Raw genomic sequence first — 12,529 nt, forward strand, 5'->3', positions numbered from 1 at the left:
AGTTGAACCCTGCAAAATGTGCCTTCGGTGTCCCTGCTGGAAAATTGTTAGGTTTCATCGTCAACCGCCGAGGTATTGAGTTAGACCCATCAAAAGTCAAAGTTATCCAGGACTTGCCACCGTCAAAGAATAAGAAAGATGTGATGACCTTTCTAGGATGCCTCAATTATATCAGCCATTTTATAGCACAATCAACGGTGATATGTGAGCCAATCTTCAAAATGCTGAGGAAAGATGTTGCAACAAGGTGGGCTGAAGAATGCCAGAAAGCCTGCGACAAAATCAAGGAGTATTTATCTAAATCCCCCGTGTTGGTCCCGCCAGAACCAGGAAGACCTTTGTTGCTTTATCTGTCTGTGTTGGATGGGGCCTTTGGCTGCGTTCTAGGATAACATGATGAAATTGGAAGGAAAGAGCATGCGATATATTATCTAAGCAAGAAGTTCATGCCTTATGAATCTCGGTACTCTTTGTTGGAACGCACCAAAGAGCCTAGAAGTTGAGACATTATTTCTATGCATACACTACATATCTCATATCAAGGATGGATGCTAAAATACATCTTTCAGAAACCCACGCCTACGGGTAAGTTAGCAAAGTGGCAGATATTGCTGAGTGAGTTCGACATCATCTATGTAACTCAGAAGGCTGTCAAAGGGAAAGCATTGGCTGATCACTTGGCACAAAATCCCGTAGACGGAGAATACAAATCACTGAAGACGTATTTTCCCGACGAAGAGGTATCATTTGTAGGAGAAGACATTATCGAAGCATACGACGGTTGGAGGATGTTCTTCGACGGAGCAGCAAACTTCAAGGGAGTGGACATCAGAGTTGTCTTAGTATCAGAAACCGATCAATATTACCCGGTATCCGCAAAACTCAGGTTCCCGTGCACCAATAATATGGCAGAATACAAAGCCTACATCTTGGGACTCATATTGGCCATCGACATGAGCATTAAGGAGTTGCTCGTAATCCAAGATTTTGATTTATTGGTTCACCAGGTTCTAGGAGAATGGGCTACCAAGAATACCAAAATATTACCATACTTGCATTGTGTGTAAGAGTTGATCAAGAGGTTCACAAAGATAGAATTCAAACATGTTCCAAGGACTCAGAATGAGTTTGCATATGCATTAGCCACCTTGTCTTCCATGATACAACATCCAGACAAGAATTTCATCAATCATATCCTAATAGGAATTCATAAGCAGCCAGCTTATTGTGCTCATGTCGAAGAGGAGTTTGACAGCAATCTGTGGTTCCACGACATCAAGGAATACTTGGAAAAGGGAGAATATCCAGGGAATGCTATACATACTTAGAAGCGCACGCTCCGAAGATTGGCCAATCATTTCTTTCAAAGAGGAGGAATCCGTGTGTGATTACCATGAATTCTCGATACAATCAACACGAGCTAAAGGGATCGATTCCATAAGAAAATACCAAGTTCTTAATCAAAAGTCAAAAAGTCACTCTAAAGCCGGCTATATGCCATAATACTGTTGAGCAGGGCAGCGGAGAACCAGTGCACATGCACACACGGATTTCCGTATCAAGAAGCCTTATGGGCTAGCTTTAAATCTCATATCATGTTAATTAAAAAGGATGGAATTGTACTAATTTAACTAGTGACTTCAACAATTAAGCTTCTCTTACCTTGTCATGTTTATTTGCGATACTTATTGAGTTGGTTGTACTCACACTACACCCTGCACCTCGTGTGTAGATTCAGGCATTTCTGGGCACGGTGGTTCTCTGCTTGGGGCGTGGATGTCATCGGACCAATCGAACCCGCTACTTCAAACAGACATAAGTTCATTTTGGTGGCTATAGACTACTTCACAAAATGGGTTGAAGCCGCATCCTATAAGGCTGTAACTAAGAAGGTCGTAGCAGATTTTATTCGGGACTGCATTGTTTGTCAATTTGGAGTACCTGAGTCAATCATTACTAATAATGCCGCCAATATTAACAGTGACCTGATGAAAGCTATGTGTGAAACATTCAAGATCAAGTATCGGAACTCTACAACATACAAGCCGCAAATGAATGGAGTCGTAGAGGCCGCCAAAAAGAACATCAAGAAGATATTAACGAAAATGGTGGATAACTATAAGCAATGGCACAAAAAGCTACCGTTTGCTTTGCTCGGATATCGAACCATTGTTCGCACGTCTACTGGGCAACCCCCTACCTACTGGTCTATGGTACCGAGGTCGTTATCCCTACCGGAGTAGAAATTCCTTCCTTAAGGATCATACAAGAGGCTGAGCTCAGCGGCGCAGAATGGGTACGAAACTGGTATGAAAAACTAGCTCTCATTAATGGTAAAAGAATGAACGCAGTGTGTCACGGTCAACTCTACCAGAACAGAATGTCAAGAGCTTTCAATAAAAAAGGTTAAGTCAAGGCAATTCACACCGGGGCAATTGGTGCTGAAATGAATCTTCCCACATCAAGATTAAGAAAAAAAGAAGTTTTCACTCAACTGGGAAGTCCCTTATATGGTTCACTGAGTACTAACAGGAGGAGCCCTTATACTTGCAGAAATGGATGGAGAGATTTGGTCGAAACCTATCAATTCAGATGCAGTCAAGAGATACTATGTTTAAGGCTATGTTTGCACTTTCTATTTGATGTAATCTAAAGATGGAGAGATTTGGTCGAAACCTATCAATTCGGATGCAGTCAAGAGATACTATGTTTAAGGCTATGTTTGCACTTTCTATTTGATATAATCTAAACTACGCTTGACCTGATTCCTGTTTAAGAGGGGATACGTAGGCAGCCCTGTGGGTTCGGTCACATCATAATAAAATCTTCATTTCCCCTATGGTCAGAAACTGGGGCAAGATCTCGAGTTTTCCCGATCTCATCATATTTAGAATCGTCAATGAATGTGTCTCCAGAAGTATGCATTCAAACTAGGGCAGAATTTTGAGGAGGATCCTCAAAATTCCGAGTTAAGGAGGTTGCAATGTCTCAAAAAGCGTGTCACAGTCATCAATTCGACAAATTATTCGCTCTCATGCATTATCACATATTTGAAACAACTACATTTTATATAAATAATTTATCACAAATACATGTTTTTCGAAAGTTTCATTTTTTATAGTAGCCAGACGTTACCCGAGGTGACTCAAATAGGACCTCAACACAAAGAAAGGAATCGAGAGCACGAACCAACCTTCCCCCCTCCAAACTCACTTTCCTTTAGATGCAGGCACAATGGATATAATAAGAACGTCCACAAATACACACACAATAAGGTCACTATCTTCACACCGACAAAAGTCGCCAAACGCAAATGCGTCAAGCTAAGAAATACTTTGTCCTCTCGCATTTAGTCATTGCTTTTCTTGCATATGGCTAAGCACTGCCCTTATCCTCGCATAAAGCTAAACACTGACTTTCTTTGCATGAGACTAAGCTTTGTATTTACTCCTTGCATAGGGCTAAACACTACCCTCACTTTGCATGAAGCTAAGCACTGCCTCCATTATTGCATAAGGCTAAGCACCCTCTTTCTTTGCATGAGACCAAGCATTGTCTCTATTCCTCGCATGTGGCTAAGCATTGCCTCCATTATTGCATAAGGCTAAGCACTTTCTTTCTTTGCATGAGACTAAGCATTGTCTCCATTCCTTGCATGTGGCTAAGCACTACCTCCATTATTGCATAAGGCTAAGCACTGCTTTTCTTTACATGAGACTAAGCATTATCTTTACTCCTTGCATAGGGATAAACACTTCCCTCACCTTGCATGAAGTTAAGAACTGCCTCCATTATTGTATGAGGCTAAGCACTGCCTTTTCTTACATGAGACTAAGCACCATCTCCATTATTGCATGAGACTAAACATTGTCCTCCATACTGCATAAGACTAAGAACTGCCTTTCCTTGCATGAGACTAAGCACTGTCTCTATTCCTTGCATGAGGCTAAGCGCTGCCTCCATTGTTGCATAAGGCTAAGCACCGCCTTTCTTGCATGAGACTAGCACCGTCTCCATTCTCTGCATGAGGCTAAGCACTGCTTTCATACTACGTAAGGCTAAGCACTACCTTTTCTTGCATGAGACTAAGCATTGTCTCCACTATTTGCATCGGGCTAAGCATTGCCTTCGTCACATACAAGACTAAGCCTTATCTCGTCTCGTTCTCGCATATGACTAAGCATTACCTGTGTCCTCTATCAAACGGTCGATATCACCACATATTTACATTTCATGGGATGAAATATCGCCATATTGTCTGAAGGTACCATAGTCCGAGGGAATCATCCTCAAAGCCCGAAGACATCATGCCATGACCAAAGGATCTCTCGAAAATACATATCATTATTCAAAGGCATCATAGTCCAGAGGCACCATCCTCTTGGCCCAAGGACACCATTTCACGGTCTGCGAATCCCTTATCATATGCTTCATAGCCCAGGACATCATAGCCTAAGGATATCATCCTCATCGTCCAAAGACAACTCTCATAGTCTGAAGGGAATTTGCATCATGTTTAAATTTTTGCAATAACCCATATATATTCGCATACATCGTGTTCTAAGTTTTGCAGGTAACTTGGAGGTAATCATTCTACAAACAGAAGCAATTCTCACCCCAGTTTTCGTTCACAACGTTCACATCCTTTGATCACCTCAAACGTAACTGATAATCAGTAATTGATTACCCTTTGTTCTATAACCGTTCAAATATCTACCTTGTACATCCGTAACATTCAATTTGCATTCATAGCCCCACCAGAAATTATCTGTTATTCACGACACTATCCTACTCAAAAGATCCTTTTTCGAAACACATGACCACTCTTATAACAACTTCATCGGTTTTGTTCGCCGTTGGATCCAGAACTACACACAACCTGATTCTCGTAACACCAGGGATATGTAGGCAACTCAAGAACCAAGGTTCAGCCCCCATTTTTTTATTTTGTTTTCAAAACACATTATTCCTCACTCACTTCGGACAAAATTGGTCATCATTTTCTTTACCCGACAACTCTTTCATCATTCCCGGATAAAGATGGGCAGTTGTTGATACCCAATTTTACCCTCATGTTTTTATAAATGTCATATATGCTTTTAAAATATCATTCCTGCATCATCACCATCTTACAAGAATCATACAAGTATTTTCTATAATTTTGCATAATTTTAAAGCTTTAAAATTGATTTCTTGCATTTAAATTATTTGAATATGTATTAATTACCCTTTAAAATATTGTTGTGATGACTTATTTGCACCTACGTATATGTTTCATGATATTTTACTTTATTTTATACAATTATATTTGTATTTCTAAAGCTATTTACATAATTTTGCAATAACGGCCTATATTCTATACATAATTGTACTTATTATATTATTTATGCTAAAATAATATTTATTATATTTTTATAATGTTAATCTATTATTTTAAAGTATTTTACTGCATAAATAATATTTTTTTAATTTACTAGTTATTTTTATAATTTATTTTTAATGTATTTCGTATATTTAATTTATAGCCCCAACATAGGGCTAATTTCGGACCAAATTTGGCCCAAGTTATTAGCCCAATACCCCACAGCCCACACCAAGCATCTCTTTTAATGAACCCGGTCGTGACCCATTTAAACGACCCATCCCATTCCATTTTTGATCTTGGCCATTGATCTCGAATGATCAGCGGCCCATAATAAATCCCTACCGTTTCTTATATCCCCTCAACCCAAACCCTAATCCCATTCTGACACTTCAGTCGCCCCTTAATCCTCTCTACTTTCTTCTTCTCTAAGGAAACCCTAGCCGTCATATCCCTTAATCCCCTCCGATTTCGACCTTAATATGAAACCCATCCATGATTTCCTTACCATATATGTTCGGTCACTTTGTTACTTACACGATTTTGGTATCACCTAGTACTTGCCTATTTTTGGCAAGTACCAGGCCCTGAGTTATGTGCAATCATCTTTAATCTTCAAGATCTAGACGGTATTTTGTCTATATACGTTCATGGCAAGGTGATATGAGGCCGATTCACCAAGATCATTGGTCGATTCTTTGATTTCCGTCGAACTAGGGTTTGAAATTTCTTTTTTTCTTCTTTATTGGTTCTATTATCGATTACATGTGATATTTTCTTTTCTTAGTTGTGTTCGAGTAGTTGTTTTTCATGTTTGCTTGTTCGATTTCTACCACTATATAACCCCTCCCTATTTCCCCTTTGGAGGGGGAGGGGGGGTTGCTAAAACTACTACTGTTCTCTTATTCTTTCTTGTCTTATACTACTCTGAGGCTCAATCTTTTGGCCAGTTGAAAGCCAAGGCCACCAGAATTCGATTATCGAACCTTTCTCAGTGTGAGCACTGCCCGAGGTTCATCTAAAACCCTTAGGAACTCTGACACACCGAGATTCCTAGGTTCTACTATTCGTTTTGCTATTGATATTGGAGAGTTGCTGAAATTATTCCTCTTGTTTACTTGTTCATTCATCTGTAACTAGTAAGCATATATGACTCTTGCAATTTTATTTTTTTCCGTTTGAATTCCTGCTCTGCATATCTATGTCTCTAAGAATTTTTATGAACCAACATGCCATTATATGCTTTGAAGCTCTTCTTGAGGCTTTATACCTTCTAGTAGTCTAACTTGTCTATTTGTTGCCTTGATTCTGCCTTCTTAAGCGTGCTTGCTAATGTATGTGCTCGAATTCTTATTATTGTTGCTTATTCTGAGTTTTGTTTCTTGCCTTGTTTTGTACTCTTGTGATGAGTCGAGTCATGCCCAAAACCTGTTCTAATTCTTGAGTCATTCATGCTCAACTTGATACTTTTCTAGAATTAACTCTTGATCATGTTATTAGCCCAGGCATGCTTTCCCTGCTACTTGTGAACTAATGCTCGTTCCCTCCCTTGTCCTGTACCTTTGTGATGAATCCATGTATGTGTTTCAGACCTTGTTAGGTCATTCCTGTCCAACCTGCTAAGTTCTTGATGGTGTACTGATTAGCTAGGGCCTGCTTTCCATGTCATTTAAGTTCTAATGTATGCTTTGACTTATGCAATCATGTTTGAGACCTTAGGGAAAAAATCATGTCTAGCCTCTTCCCCCCATATGTGATTAAGCCTAGTGCAGGCCAGTCTTGTTAACCTATATTTGACATATCCTTGCCCATTATGAGTCCTGGTGCTATTCAAACCTTCGTGTATGATTGATAATGTTAAAGTCTTCATGCCAATTGAGTGGATTGTTATGGACTATGTTCATTAGCCTATTTTTTATTGATCATATTTGCACCAAACCCTTATGCTAGGTATCTTACTTGTTTCTGTTTGTGATTCTGCAAGATTTCTCTGACAAGATTGTGTTTAAGTTAATCTTAGATCATATTATATCCTGAAACCCTATTTGGATTGTCTGTTGGTTTGTGATGTTCCATCCTATCTTCTGAACTTCTAGCATCTTATGTATATAACTCTGTGTGATCTCATCTACCTGCTCTGGTTTAAACTACTGTTAGTTTCAATCTTAAGAATTAAGTGTGTGGATTTCGAGTGGTTTGATTAATTAATGAACAACTTGTTACTTATGTGGTTAAGTCTAGCATTACCGGATAAGTTAGTTTCTCCCTTCAGACTTGGTATGGGTATGTGTTCGAGTCATACTGCTGATACACTCTAATGTCCTGGGGTATACCTATACATGCATTTACTATTTTGTGTGAAGAATGAGATCACTGAAGACCTTGAAGTTGTTGGGTTATTCCTCTTTGGGCATGCTCTGCATATTGCGCTTGTACTCATTTAGCCTGTAATATTCGAGCATGTATTCTTCATGTGGGGCCTGTAATGATTTGTAAACAAATAATTGGGGCGTTAGTGAAATTGGGGAATGGGTGTGCTTTATTCTTGCGTAAAGAGTAGAGAACATGCCTATAAGGCCCATTTGTTTTATTTGCTATTCTGTTTGACTTGCTCTACTTCTGTGCGATAATAGAAATCATGTTTATAGGATCCGCACATATCTCACCTAATTTGACTAATACTCACTATCTCAAACATGTTAACAGTCACTATACTTGATTTCTATGTTATTACTGTGCGTTTAGACAGCATGCCTATAGGATGTATAACATATGCTTTGTCAACCTAGAAACCATGCCTATAGGATTTTAAATAATCCATTGGTCAATTGCTTCCATTACTTTTAGTGTACTGCTCATCTAGATATTATGACTATAAGACCCTAATCTTTTAATATACTTTTGCTATTTTCATTACACTGCACCGCCTAGATGACATGCCTATAGGAGTAAAGTGTTATAAAATGAAGAATAGTTGTCAATTGTTAGAAATCATGCCTATAGGACAGTGTCACCCACCTAAGACGCCTATTTATAAAATCAGTGCTAATAATCCTGAGTCTGCAAACAGTTTACTACCTCCTCGCCTAAGACATTTAGAACAATAACGATGCATACACGATACTGAAATTCAGAATCACCTAGAAACCATGCCTATAGGACTCTAAGTCTCGATTCTGAAACTATGTACTGCCTAAGCTGCCCGCGTGCATTTGTTATTTATGTGTGGAGGCTAACTTGGGCCTTTAATTATTTTTATGTGAAGTCTTATCTGTTTTGAATGTCACTTAGTTTTACCATTTTGAGCAACCTAGGTGAAGTCTAGAACCATCCAAATAGTAGGTCCAAAGCCTTCTGGACCATAGGTATAGGACGGGTAGTGCACGCATAGGATACGATTTAGAATTGAGTTAGAGCGCCTTTAAGTAGGGGTGTTCAACACCGAACCGAAACCGAAAACCGAACCGAAACCGAAGTTTAATGGCTTATTGATATCGGTTTAACGGACGGGGAATGGATTAAAATTTTTTTATTAACGGCTTATCGGTTTGGGGGCGAATTATTCAATTTTCTTAACGGATAATCCGTTAACCCGTTAAGAATATATATATATATATATATATATATATATATATATATATATATATATATATATATATATATATATTATTAAATAATCAAAAACCCTTCTTCCACTTTCAGTACTCTATCTCTATTCTCTATTACTAATTTACTATTAGACATTTAGTTATAATTTACTATTCCAGTTAGTTACTATTAGATAATTTTGATGTCATGTATTATACTCAGTGTTCTCTTCTTTTTCTTCTGATAGTTATAAGTTGTTAATAGGCTCATCCCCAGAGATGATTCTACTAAAAAATACGTTGGAATGTAGCTCTCTATTTCTTCTATTTAGCTCTCTTCTTAGGTGCCATATTCTATAGACTGGAATGTAGTCTGCTGAGCATAGGAATTTTATTTTGAGTCACAGCGGTCAGCAAACAATTAATGTATGTAATATAGATTGAATTAGGCCGATAAACCGCTCGATAACCGCCCGATAAGAGCTAAACCGATACCAATCCGCCCGATATCTTATCGGGTGGCTAGCAGATTAATACATTTAAAAACTGATAACCGATAAGCCAAATCATTAAGAGTAAATAACCGCCCAATTCGCCCGATAAGCAGTCCTACCTTTAAGTAACAACTTCAACATAGTAATTGGGTAGCAAGAGATGATAGTCTATTCCCGCTGAATAATATAAGCAACCCCTACCTTAAGGGAGTTGCGAATTATTATTTATGTTGCACGAGATGATCCTTTAGGCTAAAAAACTTAGGACCGCCCTTTTCTTTATATACTTGTTATTTATACTTAGTCATTTAACATAGACCAATGTAGTTATATCCTTGTAATCATTAAGGATTTGTACCGATTCTTATGTGTCATGATAAGACTCTTCGACTTCTATATTTCCCTTTGTTTATTTGATCACCTAGCCTAATTACATAATCCACATAGTTTAAAATTCGGCCGGAACCCACAGTTGTGGACCTCGAAGAGTTCCTGACACCTTCTCTTTGAGGTAATTTGAGCCCTTACCCGATCTTTGGTGACACGAACTAGACAAATAGAGTTATTTACAAATAGGTGCCCAAACGCGCCTTAAAAATCGTTAGGTGGCGACTCTTCTCTTTTAATACTTTCCTTTAAAAGAGCTGTCACAGGTCGAAGCCCGCTTTCGCGAGAAAACGGGATGCGACAAGTATCTTACCTAACTTTGTGGGGGGGGGGGGGGGGAACTACCCCTTAGGATTTGAGTCGTTTATGCTATTTGTGTAATGTGAAAGCCGTGTACGCGAGGTGACAAGTATGTACTCGGGCTTATATGTGGAAATTCTATTGGTTTAAACTCTTAGGCATATTTTATGTATTTAATTAGAAATTGTTGGCACTTGTTATGTCATTTATTCGCCATGTCCACTATTACATGCTTTATTGGAAGTTGTCGTTACATGTCACATTCTTTACTCGTCGAGCTTGTTCTTATATGCTTTAATTGGAGTTATTACCACTTTTACCATTACGTGATTTCTTTTACCGATGAGTTGCCATTTCATGGAGGTACTTTTACTATTGAGTTTATTCTTAAATAAATAATTGGAATTGAAGTTATCGAAAGGCATTAATCTATTTTACTCGAAGTTGTGTTTAAAGGAGGTGTTGTTCATTGCTGAGTTACTTTTTCGTTTATGTTGTTGTTATTGAGATTTTATATACGTTGTGTTGAGCCGTGGACTATTTGTTGTGAAATTAATGATATTGTGGAATCTTTGGAAAGGTTGTGGCCTACGGGCACTTGTGATACGAGTTGATTATATTGTGTTGTTGTGATGATAGTACATGTGAATTGTTGTGTGATTGGCTTGTTGTTATGCGGAGTATAAGGGTGGCATTTCATTGTTGTTATCATACGGGGCATAAGGGTGGCATATCACTGTTGCTGAATGTACAGAGCGATACAGGTAGCTATTGTGTTATTATCCGGGCGAAGTGATAAGGGTGGCTATTGCACAGAGTGATAAGGGTGGCTATTATACGGAGTGATACGTGCGGCTATAGGAGAGAGGGTGGCTAATGATATTGTCAGAGCAGAGTGATATGGGTGGCAATTATACAGAGAGATACGGGTGGCTATCGGAGTGATAAGGGTGGCATATGTCAGGGATGATGTGTGATGGTTGGGAGACATTGTGTTGGTGAATTTCGTGTGATGGTGTGAATTTCATTGTGTTTGTTATACCCTTTGCGTGACTTGTCTTATTGTTTCGATGAGCTATTCGATGTCCTTGTTATTACTTATTGATTTGGGCTACAGTAATATACTTGCACAACCATACACTGTAGCATTGCCACTTATACTAGCTCATGAGTACGAAACTTGATATTTATTAACCATGTCCATGTATTCTGGTATTATCTTTTTTTATGTTGCTATTGAGCCTGTGATTATGCAGGGCAGATTGTGATAGTAAGATTGCGATTATGCCGGGCGGATTGTGATAATAAGCCTGTGATTATGCTGAGCGGTTTGTGATTGTGAGCTTGTGATCATGCCGGGTGGATTGTGATTGTGAGCCTGTGATCATGGCAGGCGGATTGTGACTATGAGCATGTGACTATTGCTGGACAGATTATAATTTTGGCACGTGATTTGTCCGTGCGGTTGTGATTTTGAGATGTGGGCACGAGTTGCCGTGAGTACATGATGGCGGATTGAGACCCGAGACTTGTGACTATGATATGAGGTATCACTGAGTGATTTCGTTGTGAAACTTGTGTTAGACAACTTGATTAATTGATTGTCCTTTGTGTTCCTTATTTGGTTTTAAATGATGTTTTTCCGGTATTCTTATTGCTTTACTGCCTATATACATATGTTGATTTTGTTGTCATTTACTGATTTTTGCTTTCCATTATTAGCTTTATACTAATATATTACATAGATTATTTTGTCTAGTGAGTGTCTTGACTGTACCTCGTCACTACTCCACCAAGGTTAGTCTTGATACTTACTGGGTACCGACCGTGGTGTACTCATACTACACTTCTGCATATTTTTGTGCAGAGCCAGGTATTGAAGATATCGGACCCGGCTGAGTTAGCTTGTTGATGGCGAGGATTCAAGGTAGAGTCGATTGGTCGTCGCAGTCCCTTGGAGTTCTTTCCTTTTTTTTACTGTCAGCTTGTATTTGAACAATATTGTATTTCGATCCTTGAGATCATTCCATGTATTTAATTAGAGTTCGTGACTCTGTATCACAGTCTTGGAAAATTATTATGATTATTGCCGCGTAGGCTTATCCCGCTTTTGTCTTGGCACTTATATTAAACTATGTTTCAAGTTATCATTGTTAAGAACTGGCTTAACATTGTTAGTAATCGGCTTACCTAGTCGTAGAGACTAAGTGCCATCACGACATCCTGCGGAGAAAAATTGGGGTCGTGACAAATTAAGAAACCACATGATTGGTAAAGATGAACCAGATAGGATAGGTTACATCTCATAATCAGCATAGTCAAATATTTTGCATGATTTTTTCGTTATCATCCAGGATCACTATATCTACTTTAGCGACCCCAAGTAGAACTTTATCACA

The 12,529-nt window shown here is 38.6% G+C and overlaps 1 protein-coding gene across 1 annotated transcript; it reads left to right on the top strand.

The window, feature by feature from the left end:
* The first annotated feature begins 221 nt into the window (after positions 1-221).
* Positions 222-1,328, top strand: LOC138895748 (uncharacterized). Its single transcript, XM_070180473.1, has 3 exons — positions 222-380; positions 645-974; positions 1,080-1,328. The coding sequence occupies exons 1-3, from the start codon at positions 222-224 to the stop codon at positions 1,326-1,328; spliced, it is 738 nt and encodes a 245-aa protein (XP_070036574.1).
* Positions 1,329-12,529: the final 11,201 nt, after the last annotated feature.

Source organism: Nicotiana tomentosiformis, chromosome 7 (assembly GCF_000390325.3).
Source record: "Nicotiana tomentosiformis chromosome 7, ASM39032v3, whole genome shotgun sequence".
Taxonomy (NCBI): Eukaryota; Viridiplantae; Streptophyta; class Magnoliopsida; order Solanales; family Solanaceae; genus Nicotiana; species Nicotiana tomentosiformis.

Excerpts from the sequence above, each read along its gene's own strand:
- LOC138895748 (XM_070180473.1), top strand. The coding sequence starts at position 222 with ATGCTGAGGAAAGATGTTGCAACAAGGTGGGCTGAAGAATGCCAGAAA. Across the intron at positions 381-644 it reads TGGATGGGGCCTTTGGCTGC|AAGGCTGTCAAAGGGAAAGC; the intron begins GTTCTAGGATAA and ends TATGTAACTCAG. Across the intron at positions 975-1,079 it reads TGAGCATTAAGGAGTTGCTC|AGGTTCACAAAGATAGAATT; the intron begins GTAATCCAAGAT and ends GAGTTGATCAAG.